This window comes from Gorilla gorilla, chromosome 13 (assembly GCF_029281585.2).
Source record: "Gorilla gorilla gorilla isolate KB3781 chromosome 13, NHGRI_mGorGor1-v2.1_pri, whole genome shotgun sequence".
Taxonomy (NCBI): domain Eukaryota; kingdom Metazoa; phylum Chordata; class Mammalia; order Primates; family Hominidae; genus Gorilla; species Gorilla gorilla.
This window is the reverse complement of record NC_073237.2, coordinates 79,951,086-79,974,355: the sequence shown is the minus strand read 5'-3', so window position 1 is coordinate 79,974,355 and position 23,270 is coordinate 79,951,086. Positions and strand designations below refer to the sequence as shown.

Below are 23,270 nucleotides of genomic sequence, written 5' to 3'. Positions count from 1 at the left end.
GCAACATAAAACTATAATAATCAAGACAATCTGGTACTGGCATAAAAATAGACATTTACAGATTGATAGAATAGGATTAAGAGTTCAGAAACAAACTATTGATTTTGGACAAGAGTCCCAACGCAGTTAAAAGGGCAAAAGAATAATCTTCTCAACACATGATGCTGGATATTGTCATGCAGAAGAGTGAATTTCGACCCTTTCTTCACACTGTGTACAAAAATTAACTCAAAATGGATCACAGAACTAAACACATGAGCTAAATCTGTAAAACTTTTAGAAGAAAATATAGGAGTAAATTTTTGAGTTAAGCAATGGTTTCTTGGATAAAATTGGACTTCATCAAATTTAAAAACTTCTGTGATAGAAAGAATACCATCAAGAATATGCGAAGACAACCCATGAAATGGTAGTAAATGTTTGTAAATCATATTCAATAAGATACAGACATTTAGAATATATAAAGAACTGTTACAACTCAAAAAAACAAGTAACCCAGTTAAAAAATGGGCAAAGGATCTGAGAAGACATTTCTCCAAGAAGATATACAAATCTTCAATAAGCACACAAAAGGGATGTTCAGCACCATTCGCTGTCAGGGAAATGCGACTGAAAACCGCAATGAGATAGCACTTCACACCCGGTGGCTATCATGAAAAAGGCAGATAACAACAAGTGTTGATGAGAATGTGGAGAAATTGCAACCCACTTGACTGCTGATGGAATTGTAAAATGATGGGCTGCTTTGGAAAATTATCTAGCGATACCTCAAAAGGTTAAACATAGAGTCACCAGCAGTTCTACTCTTAGGTATATACCCAAGAGAATTGAAAATATGTCCACACAAAATCTTGTGCATGAATATTATAGCAGCACAATTCATAATAGCCAAAAAGTAGCAACAACCCAAATGTCTATCAACCAAGAAATGGAGAAATAAAATGTAGAATGGGATATTTGGCAATAAAAAGGAATGAGGTGCTGATACAAGCCATATATGGATGAATCTTGAAAATATTTTGCTAAGTCAGAGAAGCCAGTCAAAAGTTCACATATTGGATTATTCTGTATATACAAAATGTCCATAGTAGGCAAATCTATAGAGACAGTAAATAGATTAGTGTTGCCTGGGGCGGGTGGCAGGTATTAGGAGGAAATGGGGAGTGACGGCTAATGGGTACAGTTTCTTTTTGGGGTGATGGAATTGTTATATAGTTGATTGGGGTGATGGTTGTACAACTCTGTGAATATATTTAAAAACCAGTGTCTTGTACACATTAAATTGGAGAGTTGTTCAGTATGTAAATAACAGAAATTTAAAAAGCAATATCTAAGTCCAAAAAATATGAAGTATGAAAGGAAATTTCCAGATGTGTCTCTACTGTTTTATCTTCTGGAGATGGAGAAGGATCAAGTCGTTAATTGTCTCTTAGCTGTCATTTTTCTTTCTTTTTTTATCCTTCTAGTGGTTGACTAGTGTACTAAATGCATATCCCTTCTTGTGGTTGACTAGGTGTATTAAATGCATATCAGCGCATGTTGAATGATAGTAAATCGTAATTCATTTTTGGCAGGAATTGAGTTCTTCTCAGACTTTATCTCATGATGGAGGATTCTTCAATAGACTGGAAGATGATGTTCATAAAATTCTTATTAGAGAAAAACGAAGAGAACAGCTTACAGAATATAATGGAACAGATAATTGTACAGCTCATGAACACAACCAGGCATGTAAAGTAGAAAATTCTCTTAAAATCACGGTGAAATTGAAATGTAATTTTTATTTTTTAAACAAGTAAGCAGTAGAATCAAATTGTGATTGTATAAAGTAGTAGTTTAGGATATGATCTTAGTAATTATCACGCAAAGATATTTATATTAAAAAGTATGAAGTATACTCATACTGTATGACTAGTTCATTCATTGATGACTATTTGCTGAGCATGTGCCATAAGCTATGTACTGTTAGGCACTCGTATGAGGGAGTGGAAACACAAAGATAGATAAGACCTTTCTTCCCTTAGACACTCAGAGTTGTGGGGATATGGAGAGGTAGACCTGTAAAAGGATCATCATTCAGCACAAATGAAAACTTTAAGGGAGATATGAACAATAAAAAAGAGGTTTTGAATAGCAAAGGTAATTGATCACTGCTTGGGTGAATTGTGGTGGGTATATAAAAAGTGACATTTGGGATGGAGTATGAATAGTGAGGAACTGTATAAGCTGAGAAATAGAGAAAGACTTTGGGTCTAAGGGAACTGAGACAACAGACGTCCTGAAATATAAAAGGCCCTAGACCAAATGTTTAGGAAACTGAAAAATTCTGCAACTAAGAAGTTTACAGTTAAGCAAGTGTGAGATGACATGACTGGAGAAATAGATTAGATTTATGTCATAAATGTCTTTTCTGTGAAACTAAGAAGTTAGAATTTTATCCTATACAACAGGGCAAGTTATAGCCCATGAATCAAATCTGGTCAGTGGTCTGTTATTATAAGGACTGTAAGCTAAGAATGGCATTCATATTTTCAAAATACTACTTAAAAAGAGAAAAGAGCCTGGCACGGTAGCTCATGTCTGTAATCCCAGGAACTTGGGAGGCTGAAGCGGGCAGATCACTTGAGGCCAGGAGTTCAAGACCAACCTGGCCAACATGGCAAAACCTCATCTCTACTAAAAATACAAAAATTAACCAAGCATGGTGGCACATGCCTATAATCTCAGCTACTTGGTAGGCTGAGACACGAGAATTGCTTGAACCCAGGAGGTGGGGTTGCAGTGAGCCAAGATGGTGCCACTGCACTCCAGTCTGGGTGACAGAGCAAGACTGTGTTTCAAAATTAAATAAATAATTTTAAAAATTAGAAAAGAGAGAATATGGCTGGGTGCTGTGGCTCCTGCCTGCAATCCCAGCACTTTTGGGAGACTGAGGCTGGCGAATCACTTGAGGTCAGGAGTTCGAGACCAGCCTGGCCAACATGATGAAACCCTGTCTCCACTAGAAATAAAAACAAAAATAACTGAGCATTGTGGAGGGCGCCTGTAGTCCCAGCTACTCGGAAGGCTGAGGAGGAGAATCACTTGAATCCAGGAGTCAGAGATTGCAGTGAGCCAAGATCACACCACTGCACTCTAGCCTGGATGACAGAGCAAGACTCTGTCTCAAAAAAAAAAAAAAAAATATGTGACAGAGACTGTATAAAACCCATAAAGTCTAAGATGTTTGTTGTTGGACCCTTTGCAGCAAAAGTTTGCCAGCCTCTGCTACAAACCAGTGTTACCCAAGATATATTATCTGAGGGAGAAAAAGATGCTTTCTCTCCTCATACCCCAGTCCTGGATATATGGGACCAGGAAGAGGTGAGACCTACTCCAAGATCCTCACTGCCACATCTTCAATTCCATCATACAGAGAAAGTGTGTTACCTCTCAGACCTCTATGTCTGCATTTATTTTTATCACCAAAACCACTAGTCTCTTACTTCGTCTTAACTATGAACCTGTTCTTGACCCTATATTGACCTCCAATCCATCAATTCTCCTAGCTTGAAACTTGTAATTTCACTAATGTCCCCATGAACACTTTACCCTTACTTCCTTAATTTTCTGTGATTCCTTTCTTGCCAGTATGTAGCACTGGCTCGCACAATATTGTCTACCTTGCCTGTTTTAATTCTCCAGCCAGCAGGTGTTTAAAAAGTATTTTTAAAAACACTGCTAATGTTCTCATCTGAAAATCAGTACTATGTAACTTTTGCCATAGTCTCATTTCTGCTTAACAGTCCTTTGATTGATCTCTTTCTGAATTTGACAAATTCCTACAATAGCCATTCCAAATTCGAATAATCTGGTTCCCATTTGTTTCTATCTTTTCCTCTCTTCAATGGATGTTATCGCTTTGTTTACTACAAAGACTGGTAAATTCAGTCTTACAGCAAATTAACACCATCTATTAACATTTGTGTTATATGGTATACAGGAGAAGCTTTAAGAACTTTTTACTCTAATGCAGCAATAAGGTTTGTCTATAAATAACACTGTTTCTTATGGAAAATCTATTTTCGACTCAGTAGTGGGGAATCCTTGCCTACCCTGACGTACTCGTGAGGTTCTTTCTGGCATTGAATTAAATTTAATGTTTTCCTGTCTTTCCTCAACTTCCAAATTTTATGTACAATCCAAGCGTATTAGTCCATTCTCATGCTGCTATGAAGAAATACCCAAGACTGGGTAATTTATCAAGGAAAGAGGTGTAATTGACTCACAGTTCCACTTGGCTGGGGAGGCCTCAGGAAACTTACAATCATGGTAGAAAGCACCTCTTCACAGGGTGGCAGGAGAGAGAATGAGTGCCAAGTGAAGGGGGAAGCCCCTTGTAGACCATTAGATCTCATGAGTATTCACTCACTATCACAAGACCAGTATGGGGGAAGCCACCCCCATAACTCAATTATCTCCCACCTGGTCCCACCCTGTACTCATGGGAATTATTATAATTCAAGATGACATTCAGGTGGGGACACAGCGCAACCATATCATTCTGCCCCTGGCCCCTCCCAAATCTCATATCCTCACATTTCAAAACACAATCATGCCTTCCCAACAGTCTTCCGAAGTCTTAACTCATTCCACGATTAACCCAGAAGTCCAAGTCTAAAGTTTCATCTGAGAAAGGCAAGTCCCTTCTGCCTCTGAGCCTATAAAGTCAAAAGCAAGTTAGTTACTTCCTAGATACAATGGGAGTACAGGCATTGGGTAAATACGCCCATTCCAAATGGGAGAAATTGGCCAAAACAGAGGGGCTACAGGCCCCATGCAAGTCTGAAATCCAAAAGGGCAGTCATTAAACCTTAAAGTTCCGAAATGATCTCCTTTGACTCCACATCTCGCATCCAGGTCTTGCTGATGAAAGAGATGGGCTCCCACGGTGTTGGGCAACTCTGCCTCTGTGGCTTTGCAGGGTACAGCCTCCACTTACTGGCTGCTTTCACGGCTGGCATTGAGTGTCTGCAGCTTTTCCGGTGCAAACCGTGGGTGGATCTACCATTCTGGGGGCTGGAGGACAGTGGTCCCTTCTCATAGCTCTGCTAGGCAGTGCCCCAATAGGGACTCTGTGTGGGGGCTCTTGACCCCACATTTCCCTTCCACACTGCCCTAGCAGAGGTTCTCCATGAGGGCTCTGCCCCTGTAGCACACCTCTCTACCTGGACATCCAGGAGTTTCCATACGTCCTCTGAAATCTAGGCAGAGCTTCCCAAATCTCAGTCCTTCTCTTCTGTGCACCCACAGGACCAACATCATGTAGAAGCTGCCAAGGCTTGGGGCTTGCACCCTCTGAAGCAAAAGTCTGAGCTGTACCTTGGCCCCATTTTTAGCCATGGCTGGAGCAGCTGGGACACAGGGCACCAAGTCCCTAGGCTGCACACAGCAGAGGGGCCCTGGACCCAGCCCAGAAAACCAATTTTCCCTCCTAGGCTTCCAGGCCTATGATGGGAGGGGCTTCTGTGAAGGTCTCTGACATGCCTGGGAGACATTTTCCCCATTGTCTTGGTGATTAGCATTTGGCTGCTTCTCACTTGTGTTGTAGACTTGAATTTCTACCCAGAAAGTGGGTTTTTCTTTTCTACTGCATTGTCAGGCTGCAAATTTTCTGAACTTTTATGCTCTGTCACCTCTTGAATGCTTTGCTGCTTAGAAATTTCTTTCACCACATACCCTAAGTCACCTCTCTGAGGCTCAAAATTCCACAGATCTCTAGGGCAGGGGCAAAAAGCCACCAGTTTCTTTGCTAAAGCATAGCAAGAATGACCTTTCCAGTTCCCAGCAAGTTCCTCATCTCCGTCTGAGACCACCTCAGCCTGGACTTCATTGTCATTCAACAAGTCTCTAGGAAGTTCCAGATTTTCCCACATTTTCCTGTCTTCTGAATCCTCCAAAGTGTTCCAGCCTCTGCCTGTTACCCAGTTCCAAAGTCATATCCACATTTTCAGGTATCTTTATAGCAGCCCGACTCTCTGTGGTACCAATTTACTGTATTAGTCCATTCACACACTGCTATGAAGAAATACCCGAGATTGGGTAATTTATAAAGAAAAGAGGTTTGACTCACAGTTGTGCATGGCTAGTGAGGCCTCAGGAGGCTTACAATCATGGTGGAAGGCACCTTTTCACAGGGTGGCAGAAGACAGAATGAGTGCTGAGCAAAAAGTGGAAGCCCCTTAGGAAACCATCAGATCTTGTGAGAACTCACTCACTAACCGGAGAGCAGTATGGGGGAAACTGCCCTCTCCACCTAGTTTCACCTTGACACTTGGGGATTATTACAATTCAAGATGAGATTTGGGTGGGGACAGAGCCAAACCATATCACCAAGCAACCATGTTAATTAACATTTATGGTTAGCATATTCACTTCTTCCTTTTTCATTGATTATGATTTTCCTTTTTCATTATGATTTTCCCCTTTGTAGAATCTTTTTTAAAGCCACCTGAGATCATTTTTGGATAGAAGGAATGATATTTGTATATTTCAGCACATACTTAGGTTCCTCAAGGCCTTTATAGAACAAAGTTGGGTATATAACTTTATATTAACAAGTTTAAATAATTAAGTAGCAGTATGATTTAAACTGAAGTGATAGTTTGACATAGTGGAAAGAGAACAGACTTTGAAATCAAACAGTTTTATCGATTATTACATTGGGATGAAATTACCTGCCTTTCTTACACTATTAGGAAAGTTATAGATTATTATTTAAAATGTTTAGCAGAACATGTTTTCCACAGTATGCACTCAATAGATAATTATTTTTGTACAAGCAAAAAATGGTGAGCCCCAGAAAAGATACACTGTTAAAATGCTATAGTAATTCACAGGAAAGGGGATCAGAGATGGCTTTGTGAGGAGAAAATAGCATTTGAATGAGGAACTTAGAGTAGAATTTGGGTTTTCTTTGCTCTTTTTAAAAAAATTTTAATTTTTGTGGCTACATAGTAGGTATATATATTTATGGGTTCCAAGAGATGTTTTGATACAGGCATGCAATGCTTACATAATCACATCTTGTAAGCATTTATCCTTTGTGTTACAAACAATCCAATGATACTATTTTAGTTATTTTTAAATGTACAATTAAATTATTGACTAATAGTCACCCTGTTGTGCTATCAAATACTAGGTCTTATTCATTCTTTCTAACTTTTTTGTACCAATTAACTATCCTAACCACCTGCCCACTCCCTCACTGCGTTTCCCAGCCTCTAGTAACCATCCTTCTACTTTGTAACTCCATTAGTTCAGTTGTTTTGAATTTTAGATCTCACAAATAAGTGAGAACATGTGATGTTTGCCTTTCTGTGCCTGGCTTATTTCACTTAGCATATGACCTCCAATTCCACCCATGTTGTTGCAAATAACAAGATCTTTTTTTATGGATGAAGAGTACTCCATTGTGTATAAATACCACATTTTCTTTCTTCATTCATCTGTTGATGTACACTTAGGTTGCTTCCAAATCTTGGCTGTTAGAAACAGTGCTGTGATAAACATGGGACCCAGATAGCTCTTCAGTATACTGATTTCCTTTCTTTTGGGTATATACCCAGCAGGATTTTTGGATCATGTGGTAGCTCCAGTTTTATTTGATTTTTGTATATGGCAAGAGATAGGTGTCTAGTTTCATTCTTCTGCAGATGGATATTCAGTTTTCCCAGTGCCATTTATCGAAGAGACTGTCTTTTCCCCAGTGTATGTTCTTGACACCTTTGCCAAAGTGAGTTCACCTCAGGTGTGTGGATTTGTTTCTGGGTTCTCTGTTCTGTTCCATTGGTCTATGTGTGTGTGTTTATGCCAGTACCTTGTTATTTGGTTACTATAGCTCTGTAGTATAATTTGAAGTCAGGTAACATGATTCCTTCAGTTTTCTTCGTTTTGCTTAAGATATCTTTGGCTAGTGTGTCTTTTGTGGTTTCATATATATTTTAGGATTGTTTTTCTATTTCTGTGAAGAATGTCATTGGTATTTTATTAGGGATTGCATTGAATCTGTAGATTGCTTTGGGTGGTATCGACATTTTAACAATATTCATTCTTCTAACCCATGAACATGGAATATCTTTCCATTTTGTCATCTCTTCTTCAGTTTTGTTCATCAGTGTTTTATAGTTTTCATTATGGAGATCTTGTTTGGTTAATTCCTAGGTATTTATTTTTATTTATGGCTATTGTAAATGGGAGTAAATGGGATTACTTTTGTTGATTTTTTTTTTCAGGTTGTTCTCTGTTGGCCTATAGAAATGCTACTGATTTTTCAAGGTTGATTTTGTATCCTGCAACTTTACTGAATTTATCAGTTCTAATAGTTTTTTTGTGGAGCCTTTAGGTTTTTCCAAATATAAAGTGATACCATCTGCAGACAAGGATAATTTGGCTTCTTACTTTCCAATTTAGATGCCCTTTATTTCTTTCTCTTGTCTGATTACTCTAGCTAGGACTTCCAGTACTACGTTGAATAACAGGGTGAAAGTGGGCATCCTTGTCTTGTTCCAGATCTTAGAGGAAAGGCTTTCAGTTTTTCCCCATCCAGTATATTACTTGCTGTGGGTTTCTTGTGTATGGCTTTTATTATGTTGAGGTATATTCCTTCTATACCCAGTTTTTTGAAGGTTTTTATCATGAAGGGATGTTGAATTTTATCAAATGCTTTTTCAGCATCAATTGAAATGATCATGTGGTTTTTGTCCTTCATTCTGTTGATATGATGTATCACATTGATTGATTTGCATATGTTGAACCAGCCTTGCATTCCTGGGATAAATCCCACTTGGTCATAATGAATGATCTTTTTAATGTGTTGTTGAATTCAGTATTTTTTGAGGATTTTTTGCATCAATATTCATCAGAGATATTGGCCTCTAGTTTTCTTTTTTCGATGTTTCTTTGTCCGGTTTTGGTATCAGGGTAATACTGGCCTCATAGAAGGAGTTTGGAAATATTCCCTCCTCCTCTTTTGTCAGAATAGTTTGAGTAGGATTGGTGTTAATTCCTTAAGTGTTTGGTAGAATTCAGCAGTGAAGCCATTGGATCCTGGGCTTTTCTTTACTGGAAGACTTTTTATTATGGCTTCAGTCTTATTATTGGTCTGTTCGATTTTGGATTTCTTCATGGTTCAATCTTGGTAGGTTGTATGTGTCTAGGAATTTGTCCGTTTTCTCTAGATTTTCCAATTTATTGGCATATAGTTGCTCATAGTAGCCACTAATGATCCTTTGAATTTCAGTAGTATTAGTCATAATGTCTCTTTTTTTATCTCTGTTTTATTTGGATCTTCTCTTTTTCTTGATGTGGTTAAAGGTTTGTCAATTTTAATTTTTCTTTTTTTGATGTTTTTTGTTTTAATTTTTTAATTTTTAGGGTTTTTTTCAAGTTTAATTTTTCAAAAAATCAACTTTTGGATTCTTCATTTCAATTTCATTTATTTCTTTTGTATTGCTTTCTTCATTTTAGTTTCATTTATTTCTGCTCTGATGTTTATTATTTCTTTTCTTCTAATTTTGTGTTTGGTTTGCTCTTGCTTTTCTAGTTCTTTAACATTAATTGTTAGGTTGTTTATTTGAAGTTTTTCTTCTTTTTGGATGTAGGCACTTATAGCTATAAATTTCCCTCTTAGTACTGCATTTATTGTATTCCATAGCTTTTGGTGTGTTATTTCTATTATCATTTGTTTCAAGAAATTTTTCAGTTTCCTTCTTAATTTCTTCATTGACCCACTGATCATTCAGGAGGATATTGTTTAATTTCCATGTATTTGTATAGTTTCTAAAATTCCTATTGTCCTTGATTTGTAGCTTTATTTCATTGTGGTCAGAAAAGATGCTTGATATTATTTCAATTTTGTTAATGTTTTAGGACTTGTTTTGTGACCTAACACAGGGTCTATCCTTGAGAATGATCTGTGTGCTGAAGAAAAGAATGTGTATTCTGCAGCTGTCGGATGAAAAGTTCTGTCAATATGTATTAGGTCCATTTGGTTTATAGTGCAGATTAAGTCCAGTGTTTCTTTGTTGCTTTTCTTACTAGAAGATCTGTCCAATGCTGAAAGTGGAGTGTTGAAGTCACCAGCTATTATTGTATTGGGGCCCATCTCTCTCTTTAGCTCTAATAATATTTGCTTTATATATCTGGGTGCTCCAGTGTTGGGTGTATATGTATTTAAAATTGTTATATCTTCTTGCTGAACTGACTCCTTTATCATTTTATAGTGACCTTCTTTGTTTCTTATAGTTCTTGTCTTGAAATCTATTTTGTCTGATATTAATATAGCTACTCCTGCTCTTTTTTGGTTTCCCTTGGCATGGAATATCTCTTTTACGTCTTCATGGGTGAAATGTGTTTCTTGTAGGCAACAGATCATTGGGTCTTATTTTTTAATCCATTCAGCCATTCTGTAAAGACAATAGAATTTGAACTGCAGAGATGAAGAAGAAGAAACTGGGATGCCTTGAGTAAAAGTATGGAGGTAATGAAGTATAAACCAGTTTAATTAAAATAGAAGGTTTATAGAGGAATGTAATATAAATTTGAAAAGTTAAGTTGGAAAAGACTGTGGCAAATTTAAAGGCTGGTTTATAATTTAGTCAGCAGACGTTAAATAATTTTTGAAGGTTTTTGAGCAGAAAGCAAAGTTTATTACAGTAATATTAATTTCACTGCAGTGCCTAGGAAAAAACCGAAGGAAGGTAAAGACTACTAATTATTAGGAAGGATATAGAACAGCATTAACATAACTAGTGGGAATGTAAATTGGTATAACCATTTTGAAAAACAATTTGGCATTCACTTTTAAAGTTGAAGATAATGGGCATGACCTTATGTTCTAGAAATTCTACCCCTAGATTAAACCCTGAAGACATGTCCAAAAAAATTGTTCAAAACTCAGTTGTTTGTAATAGCAAAAGAATAAGAGAAGTGAATAAGTTGTAGTTATACATAGCAACATGGATGATGCATATCAAGAGCATAGCATTTAATGAAAAACACAAGTCACCAAATAATAATTTGATGACAGTCATATAAATTTTTTTTAATAACCCTGTCTCTACAAAAAAAAATTATCCAGGTGAGCTGGCATGCATCTGTAGTCTCAGCTACTCAGAAGGCTGAGGTGGGAGGACTGATTGAACCTGAGAAGTCAAGGCTGCATAGGGCTGTGATCATGCCACTCCCTTCCAGCCTGGGCATTGAAGCAAGACCCTGTCTCAAAAAAATAAATAAAAATTAAAAATAGAAATTTAATACATTATTTAGGGCTTCATATACATGTAGTAAAATACTTTAACAAAGGAAAGGAACGACAAACAAAATCTGTAATCATGGATATCCTCAGGAGAGGAGGGAAAAGGGGTATGATTGGGGAGGGGCTGCCAAGGTATTGGTAATGTTCAAATTATTAATCTGCTTTTTGGTTTATTTTTCTTTTTACCTAATGTGTCATACATAAAATTCTTTTGCGTATGTGAAGTTTTTCATAAATGAAAAAATTAGAAGTTTTTCATAAATGAAAAAATTAGAAGTTTTTCATAAATGAAAAAATTAGAAGTTTTTCATAGCTTTCATTAAGTGTAAAGGAGAGAAAGGAGGATTCATGCAGTTTAAAAAAATCTCCACTTCTCTTTCTGTATATACTTCTTTCCTCTATCCAGTGTGCTCCTTTCTCAGAGAAAGAAAGCTCTTCTGCTTTCCAAGGTTAAAATCCTTTTTAACTGTGCATACATTAATATATTAGGCATTTTTAAAGGTGAAAAGTAAATCAACCCTAAGTCTGTCTGTCATTCAGTTTTTTTTTTTTTGGAGATGGAGTCTGTCACCTGGCTGGAGTTCTGTAGTGCTATCTTGGCTCACTACAACCTTCACCTCCTGGGTTCAAGCAATGCTCCTGCCTCAGCCTCCCAAGTAGCTGGGATTACTGGCATGCACCACCATGCCCAGCTAATTTATTATGTATTATTTATTTATTTATTTAGTAGAGACAGGGTTTTGCCATGTTGGCCAGGCTGGTCTCGAACTCCTGACCTCAAGTGATCTGCCTGCCTCAGCCTCCCAAATTGCTGAGATCATAGGTATGAGCCACTGTGTCCAGCCTAGTTTCATTTTTGAATTGTGTTTTTCTAGGAAAATGCCTAGATGCATAGGTATTTTAAAATAATTACAACAATAATGAATCTAGTTTTCTAACCCCTTTTGTAAACCAGGTGTTATATCCTGCCAAATCAACATGCTGTAAGTTGCTTGGTATTTGCCCTATTATTGAACATTGTTTAGAATTGATGGCTTGATATTCACTGATCATACATTTAATTTTTTGGTGAATCATTTCCTTGGAATCGATTTTTTAAGATAATAATTGAATCAAAGGATATAAGCCTCTGTGTTGCTCTTGGTGCATTCAGCATATTGTCTTCTAGCAGCAGGATGTGAGATTACTAATTTCTCCACAACTGCACCAACGCTAGGTAGATCAGTCATCCCTGATCCTGTCCCCTCTTGTGGCCTTTGGGGCTCTGTTTTATTAATTACCTTTGCGGCATATTCCATCCTGTTGTTTGATGGATACCTTAGTCTCACTGTGTTCAAACCCAGGCTCATCATCTTCCTCTCCATACCAAGCATTTGGCTTGACTTCTGTCATTTCAGTTTTTGGTTTCCTCATTTTATCTAGATATCCAGATTCTACACTTTTTTTTTTCACTTTTCTGTTTTTCAAGATTTTTAGAGTTTTAAATCTTTGAAATATTTTTCAGATCTATCTTTGTTTCCATTCTTACCAACATTTCTCTAATTTAGGCTCTCATTATCTCTTACTGGCATTATTTCAGTAATCTAACCAATCTTTCTGCTTCTTGCCTTTAATGCCATATAATGTGTTACACCCTGCTAACTAATGCCTTTTTATAAATCATTACTTCCATCATGCCATGCTGTGCCTTTAAACTTCAGTGTCTGTTGAATTAACTACAGTGTCCTTGACCTGACACCCAAAGTCCTTAGGCTATGCTTTTCAAACTGAGTTTCCCAACCCATTCAATAGGCCCTAAAATCAGTTTAGTAGATTGCTACCAAAAAAATGGGACAGGATAAAATGTCAGAGTATGTGACACCTATTTATATTTTGTGAAATTTGTTTCTATGTGTGCATGTGTTTGTATAAAACCTATCATACGTCACTGTCAAATAAGTTTGAAAACATTGTTATACAGGATATCCTTAAGTTAATTAACTTTAGCTGTTTGTACTCTTCCAATTTTTCTTCCAGCTGGAGCAGACCACTCCTGTCACAGAATGCTGAGTGGGTCCCAGCTTTATTCAAGGTTCATTTCATTCATTTCACATGCCATCTCCTCCCAGAAGCTCTCTCTCACTGCCCCAGCCAAACCCCAAACCCGAGACACAGAAAACCTGGATATAATTTTCCTTTTTCTATACTCCATAGCATTTTGTTTTTCTTATGGCACATTTCACACTGCACATTTTCCCTGTCATTTTTAATAGATTACAGATCCCTTGTCAGCATAGGCTTTACCTTGTACATCTTTTCATCCTCATTTTAGTATAATATTTTCTACTTAGAAGATACTTTTTAAAAGATATTTATTGAAATATAGGACTTCATTGAAAATTAGTGTACATTAAAACAATATGACTTTGTTTTAAAAAGTAGTATCTCTTGTAGAAATTTTGGGAACTACTGATAAGTAAAATGAAGAAATGATAATGGCAAAAATAAGTATTTGAGGGTTTGCTATGTATATGCCAGGCACTGTGTTAAGTACTTAAAATGCATGATCTCATTTGATTATTAACAACTAACTATGAAGTTGGTGGGTATCATTATCATCCCCAGTTTTCAGACGTAGTGGGAGAAAAATGACCCTAATCTCATTCACCTAGAGAAAACTACTACAGTACTGATAATTTGGTGTGGTCTTACTATGGATATATTCTTTTTCCCTCATTAATGTAGAAACTGTTAGATGGACCACTTTTTCAGTTAAATACAAATGATGAGCATTCAGGACATTAATTCTTTTTGTTTTGTTTTCTTTTTTTTTTTTTTTTTTTGAGATGGAGTCTCACTGTGTCGCCCAGGGTGGAGTGCAGTAGCACAATCTCAGCTCACTGCAACCTTCGTCCTCCAGGTTCAAGCCATCCTTGTGCCTCAGCCTCTCCAGTATCTGGGATTGCAGGCATGTGCCACCACACCCAGCTAATTTTTGTATTTTTAGTAGAGAATCACCATGTTGGCCAGGCTGGTCTCAAACTCCCGACCTCTGGTGATCTGCTCACCTCGGCCTCCCAAAGTGCGGAGATTACAGGCATGAGCCACTGTGCCTGGGACATTAATTCTTATACATGATATAATTCAGTTTATAGGTAAATTGCCTCTAATTACACTAAGAAAAAAAAATTTTTTTAATGTACCAGTTTGGCTGGGTGTGGTGGGTCACGCTTGTAATCCCAGCACTTTGGGAGGCTGAGGCAGGTGGATCGCCTGAGATCTGGAGTTCAAGACCAGCCTGGCCAACATGGTGAAACCCTGTCTCTAGTAAAAATACAAAAATTAGCCAGCAGTGGTGGCAGGCGCCTGTAATCCCAGCTACTTGGGAGACTGAGGCAGGAGAATCGCTTGAACCTGGTAGACAGAGGTTGCAGTGAGCTGAGATCACACCGCTGTACTCTAGCCTGGGAGATAAGATCGAGACTTTGTCTCAAAAAAAAAAAAATACCAGTTTGATAAAACCTGGATTTGCTTACTAGTGAGATTGTACTTTTTTTAATGTTTGTTGGTCATATGTCTGTCATATTGGTTGCAATTTATTTTGTTTTTCCTTTACCTTTTTATTTTGTTACAGTGGTTTTTTTTTTGAGATCTTTCATCAAATCACATCTGTCAGTCTTTTCCATTTTTCCTCTTTTTTTTGATGTCAATTTCAGAAGGGCTTCTTATTCAAAGATAATAATCATATTCATCAAGATTTCTAAAAATACATATATGGTTTTATTTTTATTCAAAAGTAAAGCAGTATTATTCCATGATTATTTACTCAGTATAAAATAATTTTGATAAAAGGAAATTTTAAACAATAAAGCAAAATCTTTGATAATCCCATGTTCACGACAGTTAAAGTTTTGGTGTATGTTCTTCCAGAATTTTTTCTTTGCACACATTACAACTTTGGAATCATGCAAATATTATTTTGTAGCTCTATATCACCATTTTTAGTGACTTAGTTTTCAGTTTTTGAATTTACTATATATTTAACCTATATCCTATTGTTTGGCATTTAAATTGATGTCCAGTTTTTTGTTGTGATAAATCTACAATGAACACTTTTCATAGATACTTCCCTACCTGATTTATCTATTGGAGATAAATTCCTAGAAGTGAGATTCCAGAACTTAATAGTAGTATATTTCTAATTTTGACCTACTCACCTCATTGCTTAAACTAGAAACTTAGATTGTAGTGTTCATCTTCCTCACCTGCCACATTCTTTAAACCTTTCATCAAATGCTACCTCCAAATTATTTCTCAAATATACTTCTCTCTATTTATACTGCTTTCACCCTAATCCAAAGCATAATATTATTTGACCCGGGGTTAGAGTAGTAATTAAAGGATCTTTCTACCTGTCTTACCTCACTCCATTTCATTTCCACACAGCATGAAAAGGGATCCTTTGCAAACATAAGTCTCACACAGTCAAATCTAACCTAGCAGTCCTGTTCAAAATCCTTCACTGCTTTCTGTTTTACTCAGAATAATGTGCAGACTGTTCTTATGGCTTACAAGGCCCTCCAGGATAAGTTCTCTACTGGCTTTTCCAAAGTCATCTTGTACCATCTTCCCCCTCACTATCTTACCATACTGGTTTATTTTTTTCTTCAAATTCTCCAGGCCCTTCGTGCAAGGCCTTTAAACATATTGTTCTTTCTACCTGGAAAGCTCTCACTTCCCCTTTTTACTTAGCCAGCTCCTACCCATCACACAAGGTTCAATTTAAGTGTCACCACTTTAGAGAGCTTTACTAATCTAGAAAAGAAACACAGAATCTTTTCAGTTCTGTTCACCATGGTGTACCCAGCTCCTAGAAGTTAGATGCTCAGTGAGTATTTGTAGGGTACTACATTGATGTTGCCACATTGCTCCTTAGATAAATAGAACCATTTATATTCTCATCAAAAGTATGACTTTGGGGTGATTTTTTGTTTACACTAAATTTGTTTATTTTGGTATATGGTGCAAGATGACAGGGATTTAACCTGATTTTTCCCAGTTAGCCATTTGTCCTATAACCTACCATTACTCTGTAATTCAGCATTTTCTCACTTTTTAAAAGTATCATCCTTACATTACGATAAATTCTTATATCTGAAGTCTTTCTGGATTTCTTTTCTGGTACATTGTTCTGTCAACCTAGGTTCCATGATTTTATTTATTTTGCCTTATATAATTGATAGACAAATCTTTCTTCATCAAATTAACTTTTTGTTTGCGTCCATCCTGAATTCTCCAGATGAAGTCTTTACTATCTTTTTAAGTTCCAAAGAACAACATCCTATTGGGATTTCTATTGAAATGTTATTGAACTTACAAAGTAACCTGTAGCCTTCCTATTTACAAACATACTTTGTTCTGTGTCATTTTCGAGATTTTATAAATTTCTTAGTGTTGGTCCTGATCACTTCCTAGTTTTATTGTTCTGGTTAGCTTTTCTTGCTGTTGTGAGGAAATTATTTTTCTAGTTCTGTCTTCTACCTGTTAATTGCTAATATAGTGAAAAGCTATTTATTTTAGTTTTCATATTTTTTATTAATTTTGTATTTGTAGTCATTTTTTTGAATTTTTGAATTTTTAAGATAGACTAATAACAACAACTTGTCACAGAGCACTTTTAATATGTTTGTTCCAGGATAGAAATATCCTTTGAAAGCCCTGATATTGTTTGTCAGTATGTTTGGGTTAATTATAAATACTTCCTTGCTTGCACTGTATGTATTAGGATTATATAATTGAGTGAAAGTAGAAATGTAGTCAGCAGCATAAGGTGGCCTCAGAAAATTAAGGTCAGAATTTTTCCTCTTAAACTTTTCACAAAGGAATACTATAAACCAGAATTAGCGGAATAATCAAAGTCCTAAAGTGTTGTTTCTCTCTTTTCAGGAAGTGGTTCTGAAAGATGGAAGAATTGAAAGACTAAAGTTAGAGCTTGAAAGGAAAGACGCTGAAATCCAGAAGTTGAAAAATGTAATCACTCAATGGGAGGTTTGTGTCCATTTACTGTTGTTAAAGAAAATAATTTTATAAATTTTCACGTTTTCTGTTTTTCTTACATGTAAATATTTTTAATATGCAATTCATGGGAATAGTCATTCTGTTTTTTATGTTCTTAAACTCTTTGATTAATGGTTTAAAGTCTGAATGATTATTTATTTATTTATTTATTTATGTTGTTGTTGTTGTTGTTGTTTGAGATGGAGTCTCATTCTGTTGCCCAGGCTGGAGTGCAATGGAGTGATCTCAGCTCAGTGCAACCTCCGCCTGGGTTCAAGCGATTCTCCTGCCCTGAGTAGCTGGGATTACAAGCATGAGCCACCACGCCCGGCTAATTTTTGTATTTTTAGTAGAGACAGAGTTTCACCATGTTGGCCAGGCTGGTCACGAACTCCTGGCCTCAAGACATCAGCCCACCCCAGCCTCCCAAAGTACTGGGATTACAGGCATGAGCCACCATGCCTGGTTGTGTTTTGTTTTTTAAAAATCCACTTTATTGTGGTATAGTTTACACATAGTATAATTTATTTTTGTTGTTGTAAAATACATGTAACATAACCATTTAAAGTGTACAATTCAGTGGGGCATTAAGTACCTTTACACATAGTATTGTGTAACCATCACCACTGTCTATTTCCAGAACTTTTTCATCATCCCAGGCAGAAACTCTTAACCCACAAAGAACTCCCCATTCTCATTTTCCACACCCCGGTAACCTCTAATTTCTATGAATTTGCCCATTCTGGGTACCTCATGTAAGTGGAATCATACAGTGTTTATCCTCTTATGTGTGGCGTATTCACTTAGCATAATGTGGTTTTTTTGTTTGTTTGTTTTTGTGAGACAGAGTCTCGCTCTGCTGCCCAGGCTGGAGTGCAGTGGCACAGTCTTGGCTCACCACAACCTCCACCTCCTGGGTTCAAGCACTTCTCCTGCCTCAGCCTCCCAAGTAGCTGGGACTACAGGCATGTGCCACCATGCCCGCACCACCATGCCTGGCTAATTTTTGCATTTTTAGTAGAGACGGGGTTTCACTATGTTGACCAGGCTGGTCTTGAACTCCTGACCTTGTGATCTGCTCGCCTTGGCCTCTCAGGGTGTTGGGGTTACAGGCATGAGCCACTGTGCCTGGCCTAGCATAATGTTTTTAAGGTTCATCCACGTTGTAGCATGTGTCAGAATTTCATCACATATTATAGCTGAATAATTTTTCATTGTGTGTATATATTTTGTTTACTGGTGCATAAGTATCTGAGTCCTTGCTTTCAGTTCTTTTGGGTATGTACGTACCTAAGAGTGAAATTGCTGGATTATATAATTCCACATTTAACTTTTCAAGGAACTGCCAAACTTCTATGGCACCTGTGTCATTTTACATTCCCACCAGGAGTGAACAAGGGTTCCAGTTTCTCCACATCCTTTCCAGCACTTGTGATGTATACAATGTATTTTTAACTACAAATCTTACCTCTCCCCTTAGGTTTTTTTTTAATCTATTTTTTAAATCTGTTATTCATATCAAGTGTCATTCCTTTTTGACTAATATGAATTCACTCAACAATTATTTATTGAGTGCCTATAATGTGCCAGATACTTTTTGCACCCTGTGTATGTGGTAGTGAAAAAAAATAAATCAAGTTCCAGCCCTGATGGTTCTTACATTTCCCTTCTTCTTCTACTCATGCCTTTAAGAATCATCCCTACTAAAACTTTTTTTGACTGCACCCACTCATTTACCTTAGCTTTTCATTTACATTTCCCTTCGCTTTTTTTGTACTAGACACAGAGAATACAAAGATGAGTTAGCAAGAAGCTTGTAGATTAGTGGGGAAGATAAACATGTAAATAGTTGCAGTACAGTGTAGGATATGACAGAATGCTCCAGAAGAACAGACAAAGGAATGAATGAGTTGCTGCTATCAAAAAATTGGTAAAGATCTCATAGAAAAGATGATTTTTCCAGGTAGAGAGAATTGTATGTACAAAGGCATGGGAATATGATGGAAGGTACATTGTGGCTGACATTCAGAGAAATGGGAAACTAGAAGTTGAAATTGCAGATATGAGTTGGGTTCAGAATTTGAAGGCATTTGGATTTTAGAGAGGTCTTTAGGCCGGGCATGGTGGCTCACACCTGTTAATTCCAGCACTTTGGGAGGCCGGGGCAGGCGGATCACGAGGTCAGGAGATCAAGACCATCCTGGCTAACATGGTGAAACCCTGTCTCTACTAAAAATATGAAAAATTAGCCGGGCTTGGTGGCACGCACCTGTAGTCCCAGCTACTTGGAATGCTGAGGCAGGAGAATCGCTTGAACCTGGAAGGTAGAGGTTGCAGTGAGCTAAGACCGTGCCATGCACTCCAGCCTGGGTGACAGAGTGAGACTCCATCTTGAAAAAATAAATAAAATAAAATAGAGAGGGCATTAAAAATCTTTAGAAGGTAAGTGACATGATAATTATTAAGTAGCTGGCACGTTACAAGCATTGAATAAATAATTTTTACATGAATTAATATTAGTCAAAGAAGAATACTTGAGATGAATAATAGATTAAAAAATAGATTTTTTAAAAAGCCTAAGGGAGGAGGTAAGATTTGTGGTTTAAAATAAAATGTATACATAACAAGTGCTGGCAAGGATGTCGAGAAATTGGAACATGTTCACTGCTGGTGGGAATGTAAAATGACGCAGCTGCTGTGGGATGATATTGAGAAGATATTTGCGATGATGATGCATGTTGCTGAGGCTTGGAGTGAAGACAGTCTGCTAAAACAGTGGATAAGTATAGAGTGTAAGAGGAAGAGCACGTCTTTAACTGATTTGGGGAATGGGAACTAATAGATTTCATTTTGGATATGTTGTGTTTTAAATGGCTACTTTTTTAGACAGTACAGTAACAACACATGTGTATTTAATTTTATCAACTTTGTATGCTGTCTGTCATGAAATTAAATATGCTAGCAAGAATGTTATGTATTTCATATGTGCTCTTTATTAGCTAATATGTTACTGGTATTTTATACATTTATATTTTTATATATGCAGTTTTTAAGCAATGCAAATAATTGTCACAGGTAATCATGCTCATTTGCAATTTTTGCTTTATGAGCTATTTTAGACCGTAAACCTTGAATAAGAGGTACCTCCATGAAGACTGATCTGGACCTTGAACAAAGGCTTGAGCCAGAGATAGAGTTTGGTGAAATACTAACATAGGTTGAAGCCCAGAGGGCGGGAATTTCATAGTGAGTGTAGTTTCATATTCACAATGAATATTTCTATATTCATAGCGAATATAGTTGTAGTTGAGTGTATGTGTTTTCCCCCATTATATTTTTATGTTTCCATTTGACTGGTCTCCCTTGTTCATTTCTGAGCTTCTCAGCAGTCTTCCTACGTTTATATTCAGTATGGTGCTTTACTTCAGTTTATTGTATTCACTGCAGTATTACTCAGTAAACATTATTTACTTATCATCAACAATTTAATGGACAGAGTACTATTTAGTAAAAGCCATCTTTATTGGACTTAAAACACATTTTAATTTGTTTTTAAAAAAAGATTTGAATCTGGTAACTTCTATACATATCTATGTATATGTTGAGAGGAAAAAAATGATTTTTCTTATATTAATGTTTTCTTTAGGGTTTTGTTTTTCTATATTGTGTTAAATGCTTTGTTTTCTCTAATGTATTAATGTATTAAATCTTTATAAATGATTCAGGCCTGGGCGCAGTGGCTCAGCCTGTAATCCCAGCACTTTGGGGAGGCCAAGGCGGGTGGATCACTTGAGGTCAAGAGTTCAAGACCAGCCTGGCCAACGTGGTAAAACCCCATCTGTACTGAAAATACAAAAATTAGCCAGTCATGGTGGCACACACCTGTAGTACCAGCTGCTAGGGAGGCTGAGGCAGGAAAATCACTTGAACCCAGGAGGCGAAGGTTGCAGTGAGCCGAGATCGTGCTACTGCACTCCAGCCTGGGCAACAGAGTGAGACTCCATCTCAAAAAAAAAAAAAAAAAGTAAATAAATAAGTGATACAGAGAGTGTTATAAGACATGTTTAATAAGGGTAGCGTGGGGTAAAATTGCCTAAAATATGGATGTTAATGTGGGAACACAATCCTTTTTGTTCATAAATGTATACTTGTATCATTTATGTAATGTGAGAAGAAGCTAAGCTATCTGGAAAAAGAAATTGAAAAAGAGTTGAAAGATATTTGGGTAAAGTACTAATTCATGCCAGCCAAAAATTATAACAGTGATTATTTAGTTAGTGAAATAACAAACGATTAGTGAATCTTCAACTGAGAAGGTATAGAACTGCCCTATAAAATTCAATATCCACTACAAGTCTATCACATTTTAAATTTAAAATTAAAGTTTAAAATTAAAAATTCATTTTTCTCAGTCACACTAGCCACATTGCTAGTGTTCTTTCAGTAGTCGCATATTAGACAGTGACAAATACAGAGCAGATGTAGAAAGTCCTAGTATATTGCCGGACAGTACTGCTTTAGAACTATGGCTCATTTTTCTTTTGGTTTTCATTTAAATTATTTTGAATTGTATAAGGGTTTTATCTGAGGAAGAAAAGAAGATTATTTAGGAAAATTTAGTATTATCTTGAGTTTTCTCCACTTTTATCCCTCTCTTCTTTAATTTTCAATCACGTATAATAATGATATGTATTATTGTGCCAGGGACTTAATTTAAGTTGTAGATAGTTCCGAATACATTTTCCTCCATCCTGTTTGTTTCTAAAGTAATTATATCTTTGAGCAAGCCAAGAATTCAGAGCTCTGTAAGTTGACAGTAAATCATTAATTATATCACTTACTTTTAAAAAAACTAAATCTTTTTTCTTTGACTATTAGGCAAAGTATAAGGAAGTAAAGGCAAGAAATGCACAATTATTGAAAATGCTTCAGGAAGGTGAAAGTAAGTGGATTTTATGTTTTTGTAATTAAAAGTTTATCTTAAATAATATCTGAAGGTACTTTTTCAAATGTGTGATTTACCAACTCAACAAAAGTGTTTGATAGCACAATAGGGTGACTATAGTTAACAATAATTTGTATATTTCAAAATACCTAGAAGAAAAGATTTGAAGTGCCTACAACACAAAGAAATGATAAATGTTTGAGTTACTGGATATCTTAAATACCTATTTGATCAGTACACTTTGTATGCCTGTATCAAAATATCACATGCACCTCATAAATATATATTATTATGTGCCAATAAAAAAAATTGAAAAAAAGACTCAACAAAGTAGAAAGGTTTCCCAGAGTGATATAAGCTACATAGTTGGCCAAGCATGGTGGCTCACCTGTAATCCTAGCACTTCGGGAGGCCAAGGTGGGCAGATCACTTGAGGCCAGGAGTTTGAGACCAGCCTGGGCAACATGGTGAAACCACATCTCTACTAAAAATAAGAAAAGTAGCCAGGCGTGGTTGTGCACACCTGTAATCCCAGCTGCTTGGGAAACTGAGGCATGAGAATTGTTTGAACTCTGGAGGCAGAGGTTGCAGTGAGCCGAGATTGCACCACTGTACTTGCAGCCTGGGGAACATAGCAAGACTGTCTCAAAAAAAAAAAAAAAAAATGCTGGATAGTTGCTGATAAAGTTATTATTACAGGTCACTCTTACAGCACCTTAGTTTTATACCAGTTTATAACTATTCAGGTAAAAGAAACTCTTAAAATTTCAATTCTTATAACTTACTGAACTATATTTAGAGGGAAAACAAGCCTAACATTTGCTTAGGATTCTGCTTTTTCAGTTATTGAAGGAGGCAGCCTGTCATCACTTTAGGTTTTCCTTTTTGTTTCCTTATTTCCCTCTCCCCTCCCCACTGCTCTTCATACTTTTGCTGCTACTCTGTAGACTTTTGACAAGAGGTTACCAGCAGGAAGCCAAGGAAATCAATAGA

At 36.7% G+C, this 23,270-nt stretch overlaps 1 protein-coding gene across 6 annotated transcripts in view; it reads left to right on the top strand.

Annotated features, from left to right (window-relative positions):
• Positions 1–23,270, top strand: part of GKAP1 (G kinase anchoring protein 1) — an 83,754-nt gene that overhangs the window by 45,331 nt on the left and 15,153 nt on the right. For 4 of the 6 annotated variants that reach the window (XM_055350848.2, XM_055350849.2, XM_063696494.1 and 1 more), the window contains 3 exons: positions 1,575–1,727; positions 17,222–17,323; positions 22,211–22,274. In XM_055350848.2, the coding sequence (XP_055206823.1) occupies positions 1,575–1,727; positions 17,222–17,323; positions 22,211–22,274 (319 nt within the window). The remainder of the gene's footprint in view (positions 1–1,574; positions 1,728–17,221; positions 17,324–22,210; positions 22,275–23,270) is intronic. The other 2 variants (XM_055350851.2, XM_019034273.4) reach the window with 1 other exon arrangement.